Here is a 24348-nt window from a genome sequence, read left to right as displayed (position 1 = left end):
CCAGGGACAAATTCAATGGTACAATCATAGTCTCTATGGGGAGGCAAAATTTGTGACTCCTCCTCAGAAAAAACTCTCCAAAAATCCTGAATAGGTACAGGCAATTCCCCTTTATCCACAGCAGCAATACGTCCGTTACAACACTTGTCATAACACTTAGGGCTCCAGGACTTAATTTCATTGGTAGACCAATCCAGTACAGGATTGTGCAATTTTAACCAGGGTAACCCCAATATTACTGGAGAAGGCAAATTATCCAATACCACCAAATCCAAATTTTCTTGGTGAATACCATTAATAGTGAGGGGAAATTCACAGACCTTATGAGTAACACTCTTCAAGGGAGAGCCATCAACAGAAACCACAGCAATAGGGGATGACAAAGTTTTAGGTTCTAATCGAAGTTTTTCCAAGAAGCCCCCATCAATCACATTCAGAGTAGAACCACAATCCACAAATACCCGAAATTCAATTAATTCATCCTGAGCAGCAGTAGTGGCAGATAGGAATACTCCCTTAGAATTTAAACAGGCAATACGGGCATAACTGACCATTTTTTTTTCTTTCTTCAAACGAAGCACACAGTTCTTAATAAAATGACCAGAATTTCCGCAATAGAAGCACAAGCCTTCAGAAAGCCTGCGATCTTTTTCCTGAGAGCGGGGTGGCATCGCCCCAATCTCCATCGGCTCTCCTTTGTCAGCACAGACCCTCTCAAGACTCGGAGCTGACATAGCAGAGGATTTGCTCTCATTAACCCTTGCACGCAGTCTCCTGTCCACCCGTATAGCTAATTGCATAGCCTCCTGCAAGTTTCCAGGTGTGGGATAAGCAATCAGTAAATCCTTAACCCTTTCACCTAGCCCTGCAAGAAACAAGCTTTTCAAAGCTGAATCGTTCCACCCCACCTGGGCAGACCACCGACGGAAGTGAGAACAATATTTTTCCACATTACCTGATCCCTGCCTCAAACGTCTCAATTCAGACTCAGCAGATGAGACACGATCAGGATCATCATACAACAAACCCAAAGCAGAAAAAAAACTATCCACTGATCTAAAGCATGGATCACTAGGTTGGAGAGAGAAGGCCCATCCCTGAGGATCTTTGCGCAAAAGTGACATTATGAACCCTATGCGCTGTGATTCATCACCAGAGGATCCGGGTCTCAAACGAAAATACAATAAACAAGCATTTTTAAAAGAAAAAAAATCTTGTTGTTCGCCAAAAAATAAATCAGGCAGATGTACCTTTGGTTCCACAAAATGTGCTCCAGAACAGCTACTCACGTGTTGTTGGAGCTTGGCCACCTCCAGAGAGAGTCCCTGCAAGCGTTGAGCCAAATCTTGAACCGAGACCATGATGGAAAACTAGAGGTCTTTCCTTTGAGAAAATTTTTTTTTTTTTCTTTTAGGGCTGGACTTACTGTTATGATCTGCTACAGCGACTAAGGAAAGACAGGAGAACTGTCCCTACAATAGAACTAATCTAGATCCCTACGATGTAACGGGGAACCTGATCCTGCGATCAGACCCGCTAAAGTCCTCGGCTAGTCTGAACGAAGACCTATAGATGTGAGGGAGGGATCCCAATAAGAACTAGGGACTGGGATAAGTTGGACACCTCCTAGCAGAAATAGTAGCAGTCAAAGACAAACACACAACAAAAAGCATAGAGGTCAGAAGACCTAGCAAAACTAACAGAGAACGGCAACAGAGCACCAAGCTAGCTCAAGAGTAGTAAATACAATGAAGTCCAGCAAGACCAGGAGGGCGGAGCCGGATTAAATAGGCAAAAATGGTCATGTGACCAGCAAACTAAAAAAAACCTAACAGGAGAGTTCTAACAGCAGTACTGCCTCCGCCAAGCGGCAACAGGCTGTGCTGAAACTCATAAGCTTAGGTGAGAAACCTCACACTGCTTGTGAGTTGTGGACAGCTGTGAAAGAGCAGGCAGATCTGTGGCTGAGACCGCTGAACCTACATCCAGGCATGGTCGTGTGTGACAATGGCCGTAACCTGGTGGCGGCTCTGAGGCGAGGCGAGATCACACACGTACCATGCCTGGCTCATGTGCTTAACCTTGTGGTTCAGCGGTTTCTTAAATCGTACCCCGAGTTGCCAGATCTGCTCGTGAAAGTACGCCGCCTGTCAGCTCATTTTCGCAAGTCGGCTACAGCTTCAGCCGCCCTTGCTGTGTTGCAGCAGCGTTTACAGCTTCCGTCACACCGACTGGTGTGTGATGTCCCCACATCTACCCTCCACATGTTGCAAAGGATTTGTGAGCAGAAGAGAGCAGTTGTGGAGTACCAGCTGCAACAAGGCCGTCGATATTCAGGTCAGACTCCACACATAAGACCTCAGGAGTGGACCTGGATGTCTGTCATATGTACCATCTTGACAAACTTTGAGGAGTCCACCAAGATGGTGAGTGGTCATTAGCGTGAGCATTCCACTTGTCTGTCTTTTGCAATGCTCTCTGCAGAGAATTAAAGAGTAGGCATTGCAGCCAGAGTATGATGAGATGGATCAAGAAGCCGTAACGGTCGATTACACACAGCCCAGCCTCATCTCATCCCAATGTGCATTGGGGGACAATGAGGGAGAGGAGGAGGAGGAAGAACATGAGCTTGTATCATGCGCTGTAGACGGTAGTACCTGTACAACTGTCATACCGTCGGTTCAGCGTGGGTGGCCTGAGGACAGGGGGGAGGAGGAGGAGGAGGAGAGCATGGTCAGTCGTCATCTTTGTGAGGACACGGAAGTTTTGCCCGTTACCAGTCTGGCACGCATGGCTGACTTTATGTTACGCTGCCTTAACCGTGACCCTCGCGTTGTCAAAATGTTGGGTGACAGTCATTACTGGTTGGTGACACTTTTAGACCCCCGCTACAAGGAGAACTTTCACTCTCTTATTCCTGAGGTGGAGAGGTCTACAAAAATGGGGCAGTACCAGAAGGCCCTTGCTGCAGAACTGTTAAAAAAAATTCCCATCTGAACACGCTAGCGGCAGAGGTCACAGTTCGTTGCCCAACCAAGGCGTACATGCGAGAGAGACGCAACTCCAATCCAGCAGAGGCAGGGGAACACTGTCAACGTTCTGGAAGAGTTTTCTCAGACCCTCCCTTCGGACAGACCCTGAGGCGTGGGGTACTCTCACAAGGAGTGGAAAGTTTCAAAAGATGGTGAGGGAGTACCTTGCCGACCGTACCAGCATCCTCCATGATTCCTCTGTGCCTTTTAATTATTGGGTATCCAAGCTGGACACTTGGAATGAACTCGCTCTGTACTCCTTGGAGGTCCTGGCCTGCCCTGCCGCTAGCGTGTTTTTAGTGCCGCTGGGGGAATTATAACTGATAAGCGCACTCGCCTGTCAACTGACAATGCTGACAAGCTGACCCTTATCAAAATGAACAAGGGCTGGATTGGGCCAGACTTCTCATCACCACCAAATGACAGCAGAGTAACATTAAGTCAAATCCACTGTGTTATTTCGGGAGGTGTATTCACATGCACCGCTTCACACCCACACGTGGGTATACGCTTCCTCATTTCGGCTGTTTTATGTTCTTCTCCTTATCCTCAGCCTCCACCACCACTATACCACCAGGGTGACCGTGGTCCGTGTTGCCATTATTGAAAGTTCCTTTGTCCTTTTTTTTGTCAGCTTTTGCTTGGAAGGCATAAGCAAAGACTGTGGGAGACCCACTCCCCAATAATGGGAATAATATTTTTAAGATGCTGTGCTGTATGGCTCTTGTAAGGGGCATTAAAACCGTCTTGTTAAGCTACTGCGACCTCCACCACTTTTCATAGGGGCATTAAAACCATCTTGTTAAACTACTGGGACCTCCACGTCTCTTCCCAGGGGCATTAAAACCGTCTTGTTAAGCTATGTGACCTCCACGTCTCTTCCGAGGGGCATTAAAACCGTCTTGTTAAGCTACTGTGACCTCCACCACTTTTCCAAGGGGCATTAAAACCGTCTTGTTAAGCTACTGGGACCTCCACGTCTCTTCCAAGGGGCATTCAAACCGTCTTGTTAAGCTACTGTGACCTCCACGTCTCTTCAAAGGGGCATTAAAAACGTCTTCTTAAACCACTCTGAACGCCACAGCTCTTCCAAGGGGCATTGAAATGTTGTTTTTAATTGCCTCTAACCTCCACGACTCTTCCAACGGGCATTGCATTTCCTCCTAATTTTAGTCAGCTTCTGCTTTTCAATGCAAAGGCGAAAACTAAGGGAGACCCTCTCTCCAATAATGGGTAGAAGGTTTTTAGTACACTGTAATCCACGTCTGTTTCAAGGGGCATTGCAGTTCATTATAATTTTTGGAAAGCCTTCCATTCACTGCTTAGGCCAACAGTGTACAGGAGACCCAGTTGCTATAAATGGAAAAAACGGTTTAGTTAAGGCCCTCTGACCATGTCATTTCCAAGGGGCATTGGAGTGCCTCGAAATTTTTGGTAGGCATTGCACTCACTGTATGCCCTTTAACTGTGTAGCCGAACCGCTCCTTTTGTTACAGAAACATATCCTACAAGACATATGTGGTTGACTGTCCTGATACTGATGTGACTGGTCCCTGTTCCTCTTGCTCTTTCTCCTTTGACACCACCTCATCCATCATTTATCACCTGAAGCTTTGTTTTAACGGGAGTCATAGAACTGGGATAGTAGCAGAAAAACATCCAGCAATCCTCGGAGGAGGTAGGATATGCGCCAAAATGCTGACCACCTCAGGCCTAGCCGCTACTACATACATGCGCTTGCATTCCAATAAAACAAAGCAGATGCTAACTTCTATCATCATCATCATGCTCCTCACCTTGGCACTCTCAACTCCCCTGATGGAGAAGCCAGGGCCCACCGGAGGAGTCTGGTTCTCTGGTGGGCCCTAAAGCAGGCCAGGCTAAGAAAAGTGTGTGGGAAGGTGACAGGAGAAATAGGGGCGGCTGGGGACCGTTTATGGACACCTGGCCGCCCCCAGGTGGCTGGGGACCGTGTGTGCACACCCGGCCGTGGGGCGGCTGGGGACCGAGTGTGGACACCCGGCCGCCGGGCGGCTGGGGACTGAGTATGGATACCTCGCTGCCGAAGCAGCCATGAGGTAGTGGCTAGCTTCGGCCTCCTCCAAACTAAAAGTCCCCATTTCAAGTGCAAGCTAGCAGTATAGTATTGGAGCCTGCGGGTGGGTGAGTGGTTGGCTGCGTATTTGCGCTTGCATTGCAAGGAATGGGGAGGTACAATTGAAAACTGCCCTGGGACAAGGACTTGCACGGGGATAGTTGCAAGTCTGCATCTTCTGATGCCCCACGGATCACTTCTGATGGGCCCACTTTTAGGCAGTGACTTGGGTGTCAGAGATGCTTCCAGGGGTCTTCCCCATGCTGTTCCCATGTCTTTTCCCCATGCTGTTCCCATGTCTTTTCAGCACTGTATGCATGTGTCACACAGCACATGGCCAGATAAGATTGTAAGATGTTAAAATGACATTTCCCGGTGAATGTATTTGTCACGGTTGAAAGCAATACAAAAGTGCAAAAACGCATAAAAAATGCTATGTGAACATAGCCCAAGGTGTGGAGGAGTATTTTTTTTTTTTTGGTTATTTATTTTACCTTATACACAAGTCTTTACCCTGGAAAGGAACTTCCTTAACATATTTCACAGGAAAAAAGTTTCAGTTTCGTTTTTGAACATTTTATTGTGAGCCCTTAAAAGTCGCTTAATACCTCTGACCACGTTGTTGACAGCAGTGACCTGGGGGTCAGAAATGCTTCCTGGGGCGATCCTCATGCTGTCCCCATGTCATTTGAGCACTGTCACTATCGTTTTGGGCACTTGTTAAGCTTTTAAAAGACTGCCGGGTGTGCCGCCGCAAAAATGCTCGGGTCTCCCATAGACTAACATTGGGCTCATTGCTCGGGTCGAGCACCCGAGTATCACGGCGAGCTCGGCCGAGCTTCGAGCACCCGAGCATTTTAGTGCTCGCTCAACACTATTAAATACGCATTGCAAACGCATGTCATATGGACGTCATACTGATACTTTTTAATAAAAATTGTGTTCCAGTCGCATCATTCATCTGACTTTTCAGGAACAACATTGGACCGATTTTATAAATGCAGATGAGTGGGAGCCCTAAGTCAGTTATCAGTGTCTCGTAGGTGTCCATCTCATTTACCATGGACCTAATTTTATACTGTATTTATAAGAACAGACTTCTGTGCATGTAATTTCATGTAAACAGGTTTTTTTTGTTGTTTTGTTTTTTTTTCTGCTTATATTATAGGAGGTCTCTGCTCATGTGAAGGATGCCAAAAAGTGGGAGCCTTCCTCTCAAGCCATGATCTAGTTACGCTGACTGACGCAGAACGGGAATTGCTGTCTGACGACTTTGAAAACATTGGTAACTTTTTTTTTTCTTTAGTATTTTCCATGATAACAAGGTAAAGAGGTAGAATATTTGTACATTCATCTGTCTTTTTGTTACCTTGTGCTATACTGATGATGATCATTAATATGTGTTACATTTTCTTTTACATTTTCTGTGTGAGTTATTATACACATTTTATTCTGATAGTACATTGTGAATGATTTCTCTTTTCTGGTCAGTTCCAAACATGTGATTAAAAATAAGTGTCCATACAAAGCATGTAAATGTTATGCCAACACACAGATTTAGGCAAAATGTGTAACAGTGTCACTAGACTTTAGCCCAATTATAGACTTCAGGGCAAACTATTTGACATGTTGCCGAATATAACCAATGATCAAGTCAAGTGCGATCCAGCATCTTTCCAACTGCTAGTTTGATGAGAGAGGAATCATAGAGCAAATCCTTCATGGCTCTCCAGAAATCCCTCATTGGTCTCTCTTCGCTAATGATTGTGAGCTAAGGACTAAAGTATCTGGCGCGGTCCCTTCAATGTAATCTACTGAACAGTGGGGAAACTATTAACATGCTGGTAAAGTAGCGTACATGCGGCCTCTTGTTTGCTGGGCCTTTATATATATGCAAGCTGTACAGCATACAAGTGGTTTTTTTTTTGTTAAGTTTTTTTATTATATATCCTTAGAGGATTTGAACCTTTTGATAATTTGATCACATGTACTATATACAGCAATACTTCATTATTGCAGTATGTACCGTAGAACAATTAACAAGCAGCCTCCAGCAGGGTTGCCAACTTGCCTTTCTTTTTTTTTCTGGACATCAGCTGCGTTCACTCTGAACTGTAAAATGGTGATCATCACAGTCATAACAATCTGTATACATTTCTTCGGCTTAAAAAAAATCACAGATGCCTTTATTTTATTTTTTTTGATGGACAGGGAAATAAAGTGGCTTATTTTTACGGACTGTCCTGGAATTTCTAGTCGGTTGGCAACACTGGCCTGCAGCTGGGCTTCACAGGAGCACCAAGATGACAGTGACAGTGGCCTTCAAAAGGTCTCCAGCTACTATGGCCATCCACACTCACAACATGGCGGCAATTAACATCAGACCACTTAAATGTTACTGTTAGAATTTGGTAGTGACATTTAAGGGGTTATACCACAGCGATCAAAGAGGGAGCTCCGAATGTTGCTGTTAGAGGCAGGCGCCAGCTGTTTATACAGATGGCACCTGCCTTGTATGGATTGGACACCCTCCTTATGATCTACTACTACAGACAGAATGTCCAGGTATTGCAGATATAATGTAGAAGCTCAAAAGTACTTTTCCTCCCCAGGTCCAGCACGGTTTCTCTGACACTGCACCTGTTTTGTTGAAGTTGTGATATCATGTCAGGCAAATACTGAGCTCAGCATCTCAGCCAAAGCAGACATCACGAGCTGCTGAGCTCAGTATATGATTACAGCACTGTCGACATGATGCTGCAGACAATCAACAGGCAGGAACAAAAGCAAAGAGACAGCTCAAGACCCGGGGAGTGAAGCTCAGTTCATTTTATATGTCAATGAGCCTATGGGCTAAACATATTTCAAACAAGAAAACCCCTTTACCAAAAAAATGTTTACTCAGTCACTTTCCTTCCCTGATTCTCTACTGATTTAATTTGTATCTTTTTTTTCTAGGTTTTTGTGAAAAGGTGATTCTGATGCTAAAAATACTGAAATCTTTTATCCATTGGCAATGGGGAACTACTAATAACTTTCTCTATGAATTGAGCAGTGAGTGTTTTTTGTTTTGTTTTTATTTGTTTTTTTAGTGTCATAATTGTATTCGGATAACTAGGTCAGCATGGCTGTCACAAATTTACTTATGTCACATATTTATCTCATGTTGGCTAGCTATTATTATTAATTATTAGCTGCTCTGGCCAAAAAAATGGGTCCATTGTGATAGCTATAGTTTCCCAAGATGCAGAAAAAGTTGACATATTGTAAAATTTTAGCTAAGTTTATAAGGCGTTTGCCAACCTCATATGTATACCGCTAATATGAACTGTTTAGACATATCCTGACTCATCCATAGACATCTATGGGCTAGCCAAAAAAGTACCGTTTAGGCATTTATTTGCTTGGTTTATGTCTGAATGCTATTGGTTATCTGCAATGAAAAAAAGTATACTTTGAGAAATATCTATTAAACCCTTCACGACTTTGCGATTTTTTTTTTGTGCTTTAGTTTTTTCCTCCCCTTATTCCAAGAGCCATAACTTTTTTATTTTCCGTCCCCATAGTCGTATGAGGGATTGTGTTTTGCGGGACGAGTTGTACTGTTGAATGACACCATTCATTTTATCATGTGATGCACTGACATGCGGTAAAAAATTCCAAGTGTGATGAAATTGCAAAAAAAGTACAATTGCACAATTATTGTTTTGTTTTTTTATTTACCATGTTCACCATACAGTAAAATTGACCTGGCAATATGATTATCCACATCAGTATGATTATGCAAATACCAAACATGTATAGTTTTTTTTCATTCAAGTGGTGAAAAAAAATGTGAAAGTTTGTAAGAAAAACATTTTTTGCTTATGTCACCATTTTCCGATACCCATAATGTTTCCATTTTTCGGAATATGGGGCTGTGTGATTTCTTATTTTTTACACCCTGAGCTGACGTTTTTATTGATACAATTTTAGGATAGATACAGTGTTGCAGTAGTCAAAAAACATAATTCTGGCTTTTTTATTTTCTTTTCTTGTTATGCAGTCTACCTATCAACTTAATTAATTTTATATTTTGATAGATCAGACTTTTATGAACGCAGTGATACCAAATATGTGGGTTTTTTCTTTTAATTGTTTTATTTTTAAAGTCCAAACAAGCCTGGCCACCAAGCACTTAAGCCTCATGTGCAAACCCTAAACAATTTCTATAATTACAGTACTTACTTATTCAAGTCTTCCTTTCCCAGCAATCAAAACACTAGTTTTTCATCAAGATATTATGGCTAGGTGACTAGAATACTCACTGTACCAACAAGCCAACATAAAGTAACAGCCGTTTGGTTTACCCTTAGCTTCACTACTTGACTCAATTGCTTTTCTTCTCGCCAGTACTTTGCCACCCTTCTTCGTCCACCATGGGCTGACAATCGCCCACAAAGCCAAAGTTTTTATTCAACCAGACTCCCTTTTGCATTAACCTAAAGATTCATCAAAGTAAACACAAACTTTACTTTTCACCACATGACCACCTTCCAACCTCTGTACACTTGTCCTCTCTTCGAGCGTTCATCTCCAAGTGGACTTCTGTCCTCTGAAATTCCCCACAATTAGCTTTTAGACCACTGCTCTCTCCAAATACAACGTAAAACTTTACCACTTCAGACGTATTTATTCTGAAATGCTCACTTGTTCCACTAAAGTCTAACACTACCACCTCTATTATGTAACCAGATTTATACTGTCGCTCTTACTAAGTGAACAACACTAAATATTATTATATTAATATTTTTCAGGTGATATCCCTGATGACCTCAGCAAGAAAAAGTTCTTATCTCTAGTTGATGCCGGACTGGAAATAAATACTGGGTTCCCATTAATGCTACCACCCAATCGCAAAATAGATCTTATTCTGTCTTTTGACTTCAGTGAAGGCGATCCATTCATGGTAAATGGTTTTTCAACTAGAATTTGTTACAAAAGTGATGTACCACAGATGAACAAATCTGTCTTTCCCAAAAAAAATTGATTTGCAGCAAATCAATTTACTGAAATTCAGATATCTACAATTTGCTGCAAATCACAAGTTAAGTTTTTAATTGCTCAGAAAAGATGTGTAACAACTCGAAAGGGGTTCAAAATAATCCAACCAGACCTCAAACAGAGACTCGTTATTGTACAAGTGACCTGAACATACCTGGCTATGGATAAAGGGATGGAAAATAGTGGTTACCAACAGTCTGTTTTGGCTTTTCAAATTGTAAAAATGTTCAAAAAATTACTCCTTTTTAGGGGTTTTGGGGGGTGGCAGATGTCTGTCTCACTGTTTTATACACAGGTGGTACAGATGAAGCCATAGCTTTATCACAAGGGATGCTGCAAAAATTATACCTGTTGGAAAGTAGCAAGACATTTGTTGACTATTTGCAAAATGAAGGTGGCTTTTTATTAACACCCTTTATACTGCGGCCAATTTCAGATTTTTTTCATTTTAGTTTTTTCCTCCCCTTCTTCCAAGACCTATTACTTTTTTTATTTTTCTGTCCACATAACCATATAAAGTCTTGTTTGTTTACGGCACAAGTTGTACTTTTCAATTACACCATTCAGTTAATCATGTGATGCACTGGTAAGCGGGAAAAAGAAACCAAGTGCGTTGAAATTGCAAAAAAATTCCAATTGCACAATTGTTTTTTTTTTTTTTTTATACCATATTCACTACATGGTAAAACTGACCTGGCAATATGATTCTCCATTTCAGTACGATTATTCAGATATCAAATATGTGTAGTTGTTTTGTTTTTTTTTATTTAAGTGTTGGAAAAAAAAATTTTTTGCTTGTGTCATCACTTTCCGAGATCCATAAGGTTTTCTATTATCAGCATATGTGGCTGTGTGAGGGCTTACTTTTTGCGTTTTTACTAATATCATTTTGGGGTAGATACAAAGTTTTGATTGCCTCTTAATTGCATTTTATTGCAATTTTGTGGTGACCAAAAAAATGTAATTACCGATCGGATTAATTCATTTTATATTTTGATAGATCGAACTTTTACTAAGGCAGTAATACCAAATATGTGTATTTTTTAAAAATTGTTTCATGTTTTTAATTTGGAAATAAAAAGTTTAACTTTATGTTTATTTATTGAATATATAAAGCAAAAAAATGTACAATCCGCTGCGGATTATCATTGCGGAAAAATACGCGACATGTCCATTAATTTTGCGGACACGCAGCGTAATTGCCGCCTTTGATTTGCATTGAAATGCTTGATATCCGCATCACTACATGTGCACATGCGGATATGAAGCGATTCAATGTGCGGATAGTACTCAGGCCTGGAGAAGAAGAGACTTTCATCCAGACCTGGGTACCATAGAAACTGTAAAAAAAAGAATGCACGCGATGCATGCGGTGTGTTGGGCGGCTCGCGGTGGTGTGAGGACCTGACATGACGTCATTTAGTCATGTGACAGGTCACGCGACCGCTGACGTCGGCGGTCGCGTGACCTGTCACATGACTCAATGACGTCATCACAGGTCCTTCACACCACCGCGAGACACCGGGGAGACCGGACGCATCGGAGAAGGAGACTGCGGGCCATCGGAAGGTAAGTATAATCTTTTTTTTTTATTTTTCACCATTCTTATTCATTTTTTTTAACTATTACTTGGTCACGCTATATAAATCCATGCCGGTTGCATGGATTTATATAGTGTGACCAAGTTGTCAAGAACTTTTCCAAGTGATGCTAAAATCGCTTGGAAAGGCGCTTGATAACTCGCATGCAAAAACTCTTGACAAACGATTCTACCTGGCGGGAAAAACGCATGTAAAATCCGCATGCGTTTTTCATGCCAGGGAGAAGCGGAAAAAATATGCAGCATTTCTGCATCGTGGGCACATAGCCTAAGCTGAGAGTAGCAGTGCAGACAAAAATATTAAATTACATTATCAAAGAAGAAACAAAAATAAAGAAAAAAGCAGGAAGGAGAACAAACAGCAGAAGAAGCACATAAAGAAGAAAGAAGGATAAGGGGAGGGAGGCAAGGAGAATTGTCATGACAAGCACTGAAGTCTTCTGCAGACCAAGGGCTGTCATAGCAATCGGTCAGCCATCAGTGTCCCGCGATCACATCACATCAAAGGAAAGTGTAGCATCGGCGTCTCTTCCCCCTGCCAGGCAGGGATGCCGTCCCTCTCACCGCCGCGCTCCCCGCCCGGCTTTCTCCAGCGCTCCTCTTCCTGCTGCTGCCGGCGCACGCAGCTTCCCGGGCACTGCGCTTAGGGCGCTCGCGCGCTTCCTCCCTCTTAAAGCTTCCCTAGTGACACCTGACCCTGGTGTCACTAGCTACCCGGATTGACATCCGTTTCCAAGAACGTACCAAGGAGGTTGCCCGGAAGAGAAGATTTCCTCGTCTTGCTCCTGTTTTTCAGAAACCAGTTTCACAACCAGCAATTCCCCGGGCACGCTCGCCCGAACCTATGCAGATTGACCAGACCAAGATGGTCAAGTCTCCCCTAGAAACTCGCCGAACCGAGGGGAGCTGTTTCTACTGTGGTAGTAAGGAGCACCTGATCCGTTCCTGCCCGGTGAAACTGGGAAACTCCACAGTCTAGGACCACTCGGAGAGGTCGTCCTAGGCAAAAGTAAATCCTCTCCATCCTTGACTTCATCCGTCTCTATCTCCTGGGGAGAGAACCGCTACTTTGAAATTGCACACCTGGATTCCGGAGCTGCTGGGAACCTCATTTCCCAGTCCCTGGTAGAGAAATATCACATTCCCACCAAACCTCTGGCTGAGCCATTGGCAGTCGCCTCCGTGGATGGAAGACTCCTTCCAGTGACCATCCTGCTCGTCACAGAACCTATAACCCTGCAGGTGGGAATGCTGCACTCTGAGAGGATCTCCTTCCATGTGCTTTCCGGTCTCTCTCACTCCCTTTTGCTCTGTCTACCCTGGCTTCAGAGACATGAACCTGTGCTGAACTGGCAATCCGGTGAAGTTCTCCGTTGGGGGCAGGATTGCCATAAGACCTGCCTGGTCCCGGTCCGCCCGGTTCGTCCGCCACTCACCCCGGCTAATCTACCCGGTTTACCGGCACCTTACTGGTCCTATGCAGATGTCTTCGACAAAAAGGAAGCAGAGACACTGCCACCTCATAGGCCATATGATTGTGCGATCAACCTGGTACCCGGTGCCACTCCACCTCGTGGGCGTATTTACCCGTTGTCGTCGGCCGAAACCCGGGCCATGTCGGATTACATTAACCCTAGAACGCATGACCATAAAAATGGGTATTTTCAAAAAAGAGTTGTTATACCGAAAATGCCTGTAACATAAAAATAAATGAACAACTGGAAATGACAAACAACTATATTCCTGAGGAATACCTAGAGTTTCAAAAATCTATCTAAAGTAATCTTGCAGAAAATAGAAAACAATTAACAGGGCAGGCCTGCGAGGCCCCAGGTATGCGTTCTAGGGTTAAGGAGAATCTGGCTAGGGGATTCATCCAGAAATCTACCTCCCCGGCTGGAGCCGGATTCTTCTTCGTCAAGAAGAAGGATGGTTCACTACGTCCCTGTATAGACTATAGAGGACTCAACCAAATTACGGTCAAAAACAAATACCCCCTGCCGCTCATCTCCGAGTTGTTTGACCGCCTTAAGGGTGCTAGGATCTTTTCCAAGCTGGATCTACGTGGGGCGTATAACCTGGTCCGGATCCGTCAAGGAGATGAGTGGAAGACTGCATTCAATACCTGGGACGGTCACTATGAATACCGTGTGATGCCCTTCGGTCTCTGCAATGCTCCTGCCGTCTTCCAAGAATTAGTCAATGACAACTTCCGTGACCTTCTATATTCCTGCGTGGTGGTGTACCTGGACGACATCTTGGTCTTCTCTCCGGACCTTCCCACACACCGGAGAGATGTTCGTCAGGTCCTGCTTAGGCTCAGGCAGAATCACCTCTATGCCAAATTTGAGTAGTGCCTCTTTGAGCAGACCTCCCTTCCGTTCCTGGGCTATATTATCTCCCAGACAGGTCTACGAATGGACCCCGAGAAGCTCTCTGCTGCCTTAAAGTGGCCCCATCCAGAGGGGTTGAAGGCGATTCAGCGATTCCTGGGCTTCGCCAACTACTACCGTCTCTTCATCCCGCACTTCTCTTCCCGGACTGCTCCCATCTCTGCGCTCACCCGTAAGGGAGCAAATCCCAAGGAATGGCCGCCCGAAGCTGAGGAGGCCTTCCTTTCCTTAAAGCAAGCCTTCTCCTCTGCCCCAGTGCTGCACCGTCCAGACGGCGACAAACAGTTCTTCCTGGAGGTTGATGCTTCCTCCTCCCGAGCCGGAGCGGTGCTCACCCAAAAATCTTCATCCGGGAGAATGGTAACCTGCGGCTTCTTCTCCAAACTCTTCTCCTCATCTGAATGCAACTACACCATAGGAGACCGAGAACTGCTAGCCGTCAAATTGGCACTGGAGGAGTGGCGTTACCTGCTTGAAGGGGCTCTATACCCGGTGATCATCTATACTGATCACAAGAACCTAGCATATCTTCAGAATTCCCAAAGACTCAATCCGCGTCAGGCTCGATGGTCTCTGTTCTTCGCTCGCTTCGACTTTATCCTACATTACTACCCAACGGACAAGAATGTTAAAGCTGACGCCTTGTCCAGATCCTTCCTGTCATCCGATCTAGAGGAGGAGCCTATGCACATCATCGACCCCTCCAAAGTGATGAGTATGGCCCCCTTGGATCTGACTCGTCTCCCACCCGGTAAGACATTTGTAGCGGTTTCAGATCGGGAGAAGATTCTTCACTGGGGTCATTCATCTAAACTAGCCGGCCACGCCGGTCAGAAGAAGACCTTCCTGCTCATTACCCGGCATTACTGGTGGCCTACCCTGCGCAAGGATGTGGTAGACTTTGTCTCGGCCTGTTCGTCTTGTGCCCGCAACAAAGTTCCCAGACATCTTCCAGCCGGTCACCTCTTGCCCCTTCCCGTACCTGCTGCCCCGTGGCAGCACATTGCTATGGACTTTATTACAGAACTCCCTGTTTCTGCCAGTTGTACAGTCATTTGGGTGGTTGCCGACCGCTTTTCTAAATTGGCCCAATTTATCCCCCTGGCTGGTCTCCCGTCTGCATCGGAGCTGGCTAAGGACTTCATCCTTCATATCTTCCGTCTCCATGGCCTACCCCTCCACATTGTGTCGGATCGAGGAGCTCAGTTCACCTCTCGCTTCCGGAGAGCTACGTGTAAGCTGCTGGATGTCACCCTGGATTTCTCCTCCGCTTACCATCCACAGTCCAATGGCCAAGTGGAGCGTATCAACGAGATCTTTACCAGCTACCTCCGGCACTTTGTTAACGCTCACCATACCGATTGGGTGGAGCTCCTACCATGGGCCGAGTTCTCCTACAACAACCATGAGAGCGAATCGACTTCCAAGTCCCCCTTCTTTTGTAGTCTACGGTCTACATCCCAGTATTCCGTTTCCCATCTCCGCTTCTGTGGACAACCCTGCTGTGGAGTCTCTGGTCAGCGAATTTTCCACCATTTGGGAAAATACTAGGTCCGCACTTCTTCAGTCCTCCGAGCGGGTGAAGAGACATGCTGACAAGAGACGTCTGGATCCGCCTCAATTCCGTCCGGGAGACAAGGTTTGGCTCTCCTCCAAACATGTTCTGCTCAAAATACCCTCCTATAAGTTGGGTCCTCGGTTCATCGGTCCATTTCAAGTCCTCAAACAAATCAACGCAGTGGCCTACAAGTTAAAACTCCCGGCCACCTTGCGGATTCCCAATTCCTTCCACATATCTCTCCTCAAACCAGTTGTGTTTAATTCTTTTTCCAACAATCCAGGTACTCCCCCTGCTCCGGTTTCTGCTGAGGACATTTTTGAGGTAGAGAACATTCTGGCCACCAAGAGGGTAAGAGGAAAGACCTTTTTTCTGGTGAATTGGAAGGGGTTTGGCCCAGAGGAGAGAACTTGGGAACCCAGGGAGAACATTCATTCCCCGCTTCTCCTTAAAAAATTTCTTTCTGGCCTAAAAAAGAGGGGGCATAAAGGGGGGGTACTGTAGCATCGGCGTCTCTGCCCCCTGCCAGGTAAAGACGCCGTCCCTCTAACCGCCGCGCTCCCCGCCCGGCTTTCTCCAGCGCTCCTCTTTCTGCTGCTGCCGGCGCGCGCAGCTTCCTGGGCACTGTGCTTAGGGCGCGCGCGCGCTCCCTCCCTCTTAAAGGGGCCGCACGCGCCGCCCTAAGGAGTCCCCGGCCAATTGCCGGAGGTCCTCCCATATATAAGGCACCTCCTCCAAAATGGAGGTGCCCGAGCAATAGTTGATTCACAGTGTACTTACCTCTGCTTCAGCCCTCAGGTCCCGCTGCTAGCCCGACTACTAGTCCTGCCCGCCAGCCTGACTACTCCCCAGCCCGACAGTCTGTCTTCCGTCCAGTCCGCCAGTCTGTCTATGGGCTTTGCCCGCCTGCTTACCTGGAAGCACCTGCCCGCTACCTGCCGTGCCTACCTGGAGGCTCCTGCTTGCTACCTATCATGCCTACCTAGAGGCTCCTGCTGTCACTTGCCGTGACCACCTGTCAGCCTACCTGGAGTCTCCTGCCCGTCACTAGCCGTGACCACCTGACAGCCTACCTAGAGGCTCCTGCCTGTCACTTGCCGTGACCACCCTGTCAGCCTTCCTAGAGGCTCCCGCCTGTCGCCTGCCGTGTCTGCCAGTCCATCCACCCGGATCACTCGTCAGCCTGCCTGCTGTGCCATCTGCAATACCGGTCAGTCCCTGCCATCTGTACCGTGGGAGTCACCTGCTCCCTTACAAAATCGTCCCCAGAGTAGCACCTGGTCCCTCTGCTCGGATCCTCCCTGGTCACAGAGTCGTTAGCCGCCGTACGACCTAGGTCGCTCCGAGTTGATACCTAGTTATGCCCCTCTGGGTCCCTCCTTGCACCGCAGCACAGAGGTTCCACCATCCGGATCCGTAACAGAAAGCCGATGGGCGCGTAAAATGATGCACTCCCCCTGCCAGCTCGTGTTAAATGCCGCTGTCAGAGATTGACAGCAGCATTTATCAGGTTAACAGTCACGGACGGAGCTCCATCATCAGCCGGAAAAGTTGTGGCCTTGGCTTGCGAGCCCACATCAAAGTCAGGGACACAATATATGACCTAAATGTACATGATATGTGACAAAGGGGTTAAGCTGTGCAAAAATTATCCCTTTATTTAGAGTACTGAAACAGGTTTGCTATCAAAAGAAGAAACAATGACTTTTAAAAAGCTGTACAAAAATTATCCTTTTTGTGGGAGCAGTTTCATGTCGACTCTGAACAGGGTTCCCAGTCACATTACAGTATAGCTATGACAATGGACAACATTAGAATGTGATGGAGCAGAAAATGAATGTTTGATAGTGTAGACTCTGCCAACTCCAGCAGCAATATAGTATAGCTATAAAACACTGATTAGGTAATACATGGCTATCTAGTGTCGGTAGAAGCTGCACAGTATAAATTTAGAATATCCTTGGGTAAGATATCTGGCTGTGTGCGGCCAGCACTGGCAGCCCTGCCAATACAGTATAGATGATATCATAGCCCAGCTGGATGTGGGGCATTGGCACTGGCAGCAACAGAACAGTGTAGAATACAATGGACAGGCATGCAGATGTTATGGCCAATGATCTAAATATTGCCATCAATCGTAGATTAGAATCTGGCATGAATCAGTGTAGATTTTCACTTTCACAAATGTAATGTTTTCTATAGTTGCCAAGGACAATCTGTTCTTCTTGGGTATGACAACCATCTGCCGTTCTTCGACAGTACACTAGAAACTAGACATGACATTATGCCCGTGGTATACCAGATCTGTTTTTGCCACTGGTCAAATCTTCTGACTCAGAAGTTCATGGGTTCGAGGCTCAGGGTATCTGCCAGAAAAAGAACAGAACCCAGAAACGACTGACCCTGGTTGTTCAGGCAATGTTGTCTGTTTACTGAAGTGTGTGAGGTTGGTGCAGTGGAAGATAGACATCTGGTCTATGTCATATATACTGTAATTACTGCTGCATCAGCTATTTGTTGTAGACACAGTGCTGGCACATAAAAGGGAGTAATGACTCTGCGCACATCTGATCAGGAGACCCCTGTCCACACCCTGGTTGGCAAGTATCTGCTTGGTGACCTTTTTGCTTTTATAGTGATTGTCTAAAAGCATGACTATTCAATAGTTATTCCTTTGGTTGATGCTAATGACACTTATCACCCCAAAAGAAATTGAGCATACAGCTTGCCATAGTCTACAGAACAACTAAGGACCCCATTGGTTCACTTTAAGCACCCACCTGCGACGGATGGTTGTCATCATCAATTTCACTGTCCGCCTCATCCCATACTTGTGCCCAAGATAACTCAGTATTCCACTCCACATACAACTGCTGCTTATCATATTATTTTCCTCCCTCTTCACATCCTGTTTCATTTAACATTGATTTTGAGTCCCCAACAGGCTCAGTACAGTGATGAACATGTAGAAATTGATGTTCTCTCTCCATCCCCTATTGCATCTTTGTGTTTTCTTTTAGATAAATGAATGAAGGAAATGACATTGGTAATGCCACAGTTATCCCTAATGACAAATTCAGTTGCCCCTTTGGATCCTGGGTTACTTTGGCTTCGTCAGTTGCTAATAGTGGATTTCATTCAATTTGCCTGCTGCATGATATGATCTGTCACTGCTTTACATTGCTCTTGCAGACATTCCAACCTATGCAGCATTGAACTGCAGTACGTTGCGATGAAGCAAATTGGGCGGCAGCATTTAAATCATTCACACAGTGGGACTTGAAAGATTAGTACTGTCCCTGTCCATAATTGCTGCTCCAGGAGTGGAGTACACTTTGGAGCTCAAAGTGGAATCCACTACCTTCTGAACACCAAAGTTCACTAAGTAGTATCAGTAACTGTGCAACCAGCAACTTGCCTAGGTAGGAGTTGAGTTGGCACACAAGCAGATAACTGGAAGCATAAGCCCGTTGTCTCAACACATAATCATGGATGGAAATCCATCCATGGATGGAAATCCAGCTGTGTGACGAAGAAGGAGTAGTCTGAGTTCCATAACCAGTAGTTGTGTATGGCTATTATGATCATACTTGTTCCGTACCTGTCTTGGCTCAAGGGCAGGGCTCTGCTCTATTCTCCTATGGCCACTTCTCTTTGCTGTGCCCCACTTCAAAGTAACTGGAGTTAGCCTAGTAACATAAGAAACCCATTACCCACAGGCCTTTTTAAAAGGAACCTGTCAGCTGATTCATGCTGCTCAAACCAGTATTTCACATTACAAACGTTACAGTCATAACGGGAATGATTATACATCTTCAGTTACTGTCTGTCTAAACCCGTGGCTTTGTCATTTGATGTATCCTGCTCTGCTTGTCTGTCTGCTTTTCTGGTCCTCACTGTTCAACACGCCATCTGGCAAGTTTAGCCTGCTGTACAGTCACCCTCTGTCTGTGTTTTCACCTGACCTGCAGCAATCGAGTCCACATCTCCAGGTGAGCCTTGCTCAGATTGATGGCCAACTTGCTTTTGCATCTGTAACTACCAACAATCTTATATACGGCATAGCTACAGTATATTTAATATTAAAGGGGCCAAAGCATTAATACAGTTCAAGTCCCCAGAGTGAGTGGCTAGGAGCACAGTTAATGGAAAGAGTGTTAATGATGTGCAGCACTGAATGTGCATTCCAGCCCCTTTATTCAGGTGATCGGTGGGGATCCCAGAGGTCGGACACCCTTTGATCATGAAGTGAAGTCATATTCTAGCATTAAGCCATAACTTTGTGGAATGAGAATGGCCCACTCTATATTTCATGTTACTGCCCCAATTCTTTATTTGGTCCAGAAAAAGTTGTAAAACAATTATGTAAACTTCAAGCCGTGTAAGCACACCTTTGAGCATCCTTTTCCAAATTTACATGTAGAATGAATCTACATAAGTAAGTTTGTTAATATATTATGTACCGTATATACTCATTGTGAAGACTCGGGGTCTTCCATGGGCGTAACGCTACTCAGACTACACAGGATGAGGGTAAAACAGTCTAACACTACTTTATTGAACCACGAAGCGGACGATAAACACATAGAAAAGTCCCAGCAAATACCCAAGATGGTACTACATTACACAGTCTCACCCTTCCTTCTCCGCCCGCCTGGGATAGAACAGCTGCGACTTTGGAGACTTCCAGGGCCGACTACCTCAACCAGTGGCCCCTCACTTTTGGCAGGTCCCCACAGAGAGGAGGTAGCAGCAGGCTTAGGAAGCTAGCAGTTCATTGAGGTACAAGACCAGGAGTTTCCATGGGGCCAGATGACTGGTGGGTCCCAATCTAGCTTCTCCGAATGTCTCCATGAGTTCCAGGCGACTGGTGGGTCCCTCCTGGCATCCCCAAACCACATATCCATGAGGCCAGGTGACTTCTTCGTCCCAACCTGGTGTCCCCAAAATGTATCCATGGTCTCCCTGATGACTAATGGAGCAGATCTGTCTCTTTCCAGTCAGGGCCATACCCTTAGACCGGAATCATGTAGAATCCAAATTTGTGCCTCTTTGGATGCCATGCTATCCATCTACTTTCCTTAAGGATGTCTCTCATTCTCCTTGTAAAATCTTTCTGATTCTGCGTGCAGCACTACAGACATCCCTGTTTATATTTACATCTGTGTAAGGTCAACAGTCACAGGTAAGAGGTAAAGGTGCATGGCTCACCAGGTCTCATTGTTTGAGCTGATCAATTTACATAGTTGGTATCACAGGGGCTATTGTAAATACACATCTATCTGACTTTTTCTGACTTTTAGTACAATTTGTCATTAGCATAGTAAACATGATTGTTTCCAAACGAATAGAAGTCAGCATTCAGGGTTCTACAAATATTATGACTTTTTTTGATCAGCAAGAGAAATACAAATACATTTATAAGTCAACACAATAGTGCATTTCTCTTGACTTAACAAATCTAATCGTCTGGCTTATTAAGATTTAAGGCTGTATCGTCACACTCATGTATAAGCCAACTTTTTCAGCAATTTTTTTTATGCTGAAAAAGCCCCCCTCGGCTTATACTCGAGTATATACTTACATTCCAGCTGTGGAGGGTGGTGCGCAGACAGTAGCCGGCTGCTGCAGCTACCACGTGTGCCTGCTGCTAAAGAAAATGAATATTCACTCCTCTCCACGCCCATATTCATATTCTTTATTAGCGCGCGCAGTATCAGTTGCAGCCGCCGGCTTCCTGCTGCAGCTCAGCGATCCTCTGTGCCTTCTATTAGAGTATGAATATTCACTCTTCTCCACTCTCATGGGTGTGAAGAAGAGTGTATATTCAATATCTTCAGTATCGGGCACACAGGATGCTGCTGCTGACACTTCTTGCTATTAAAGAAAATTAATATTCACTCCTCTCCATGCCCATAGTCCCAGCATGGAGAGGAGTGAATATCCCCGCAGCTCACCTCAGCGTCTGAGGGCGCATAGCAGTGACGTCATGCGCTGCTCAGATGCTGAGATCAGCTGCTGACAGAACAGGACTCAGAGCTGGAGCAGAGGGGAGGAAAGTGAGTAGAAGTGTTTATTTTTTTCATGTGTGCAGTGACGGGGGGCCATGTATACCAGGATAGGGGGCCATGCATACCAGGATTGGGGATGAGGGGGCCATGCATACCAGGATTGGGGATGAGGGGGCCATGTATACCAGGATTGGGGATGAGGTGGCCATGTATACCAGTATGGGGGATGAGGTGGCAATGCATACCAGGATTAGGCATGAGGGGGCCATGTATAACAGGATTGGAATGATGGGGCAATGCATACTAGAATTGGGGATGAGGGGGCCATGTATACCAGGATTGGGGATGAGGGGGCCATGCATACCAGGATTGGGAATGAGGGGGCAATGCATACCAGGATTGGGGATGAGGGGGCAATGCATACCAGCATTGGGGATGAGGGGGCCATGCATACCAGGTTTGGGGATGAGAGGGCAATGCTTACCAGGATGAGGAATTTTACCAGTAGCTGCGGTATTTCCCACCCTAGGCTTATACTCGAGTCAATAAGTTTTCCCTGTTTTTTTTGTGGTAAAATTAGGTGCCTCAGCTTACATTCAGGTTGGCTTATACTCGAGTATATACGGTATATTGTACATTTCCTAAATTGCAGTCTATATTTTAATCCAAAGATGTAGTCACTATCTTGCACACTACAGATGTGAAATGCGGATCTTTTGTACAGATTTAAAAGCTTATCAGTTTCTACCATTATTTTTCTCTGAGCGCCAAGGCAATTAATCAAAGTAATTGAATCATTTTATTAAAAGTTATGAGCCCATTTGCAATATACAGTATATATTTATAGGGAATGTGAAATCAATACTGACCAGAGATGTGCTCTACATGTATTAATATGTTATATTCATGTATGTGGCTTGATTTTTTTTCTGATCTATTTTATTCTTCCTTTCAGACGCTGAAAGCCACAGAAGAATATTGCAAAATAAATGGAATCCCCTTTGCTAACATTGACGTAGAAGATAGAGAATCTGAAGTGCCATCTCAAAGTTGCTATGTATTCGAAGGAGATGGCAAAGTGACTCCTGATGTGATGCATTTTCCTCTTTTCAACAACCAAAGCAGTGAAGGTTGGTTTTGCCGCTATGTCTGTTAAAGGCCTAATGTGGTATTTACTACCACAATGTGGTATCTCATCTACGCTTTAGCATTTTGTCATGAATTGCTAAGAGCATTTTTTTTCCTTCAACCTTCTCTCCCCACCCACCCTCCCCCCAAAAAATAGTAGTGCCCTAGAAAGGGCAAAGCATCATATATTCACACAACTTATTGAACTGAAGACTCATCACGAGTCTGTGCCTTGTCATCTGCCCAGCAGTGAGCTCCTTTGTTGTAAGACTGTAATCCGAATCAAAGTGTAAAATCAATTTACTTCAACAGGCTTGCAACTACCATTTATCGCCCAGGCATGTTACTCTCCACAAAGGGAAACCTTAAATCCCAGTCAAAACCTCTCATATAGCCAAATCAAATCTCAAACTTTGCACTGTCGAAGGGCAACACCCTGAAGCACCATGTCTGAAAATTGAGATTCTGGGTTGGCTTTTATCCAATGTTCATGGGAAGGCTTGTTAAAGGGTTGATATTGACTTTTAGGATTGCTACTTCCAATAGGTGGCACTATAGTTCTTGTCTTCTTCCTCTCTGACAAGGCAATTTGCATATTTAATTTCCCAGAGGAGCATCACATGGCTTATAAGCTTCCTCACATTGGCATTCCAAGCATGTCACTCTCCACAAGGAGAAACGTTACCCCTTAGATCACAGTTCAGCAGGATAAAACTGATATTTGTCTGCTTCTAGTAGCCATGTTGGTAAATAACACAGCCATGTAACGCAAAACAGTCATCCACTAGAAAATGTATCATTTACTTTAACTTTGTTTTTCAGGGGAAGTGCATGCATTAAGGAAGAAATATGCTACCGCCAATATTTGCTATGATGAATCTCAACTTCAAGAACTTTTGAAGATATCAAAATTAAATGTTGAGCTGAATAGAGATCGGATCGTAGAAAAATTTCAGCAACTTCTAAAGTGTAAATCATCTATCTGAAATCTGTCTTTCTTTAACCTTCAGGGGTTTTGTAGATTTGCCTGCAAGCTCTGACAAGCATCAAACACCTACAATAGCCTTTTCTTGTAACTTTGTGTGCTCCTTTTTTGTTTTTTCCCTTGCCAGAAAATCTTTACTTTCGCTCCTTCAGTTTGTTATAATAATGAAATGTAATGAAATTATAATATAGCATATAAAATAAATATATTATACGGAAATTTAAAGTAAAAAGTTTAGTTATCTTTAATTTTTCTGCTACTTCCAAATGTAGTATTGAAGGGATAGATAATTGAGGGTGAGCAGTCAGCTGATTTCTGCCAGTAAAAATATTCTAGGGAATGTTTTAAATACAGTATATTAAAAAAAAAAAAACTTATTCTTCCACTACCTAAGTCATCACTTGACTCCTAATGCCACCGCTTCACTGGTCCTCCACTCCAGTCTTCAGTTCTCCTGCAGGTCCATGCATATACAGTGCCTTGAAAAAGTATTACTACCCCGT

General features: G+C 44.7%; 1 protein-coding gene across 14 annotated transcripts in view; it reads left to right on the top strand.

Annotated features, from left to right (window-relative positions):
• Positions 1 to 24077, top strand: part of LOC141256953 (cytosolic phospholipase A2 gamma-like) — a 207619-nt gene extending 183542 nt beyond the window's left edge. For all 14 annotated transcript variants that reach the window (XM_073671208.1, XM_073671211.1, XM_073671210.1 and 11 more), the window contains 5 exons: positions 6296 to 6412; positions 8086 to 8181; positions 9924 to 10075; positions 22688 to 22862; positions 23683 to 24077. In XM_073671208.1, the coding sequence (XP_073527309.1) occupies positions 6296 to 6412; positions 8086 to 8181; positions 9924 to 10075; positions 22688 to 22862; positions 23683 to 23846 (704 nt within the window). In that variant the 3' untranslated portion in view covers positions 23847 to 24077. The remainder of the gene's footprint in view (positions 1 to 6295; positions 6413 to 8085; positions 8182 to 9923; positions 10076 to 22687; positions 22863 to 23682) is intronic.
• The last annotated feature ends 271 nt before the right edge of the window (positions 24078 to 24348 follow it).

This window comes from Phyllobates terribilis, unplaced genomic scaffold (genome assembly GCF_046119375.1).
Source record: "Phyllobates terribilis strain yellow unplaced genomic scaffold, ASM4611937v1 Scaffold_1__5_contigs__length_1240528914, whole genome shotgun sequence".
In the NCBI taxonomy this organism is placed as follows: domain Eukaryota; kingdom Metazoa; phylum Chordata; class Amphibia; order Anura; family Dendrobatidae; genus Phyllobates; species Phyllobates terribilis.
Note: the sequence above shows the minus strand (reverse complement) of the source record. Positions and strands in the feature narration are given on the sequence as shown.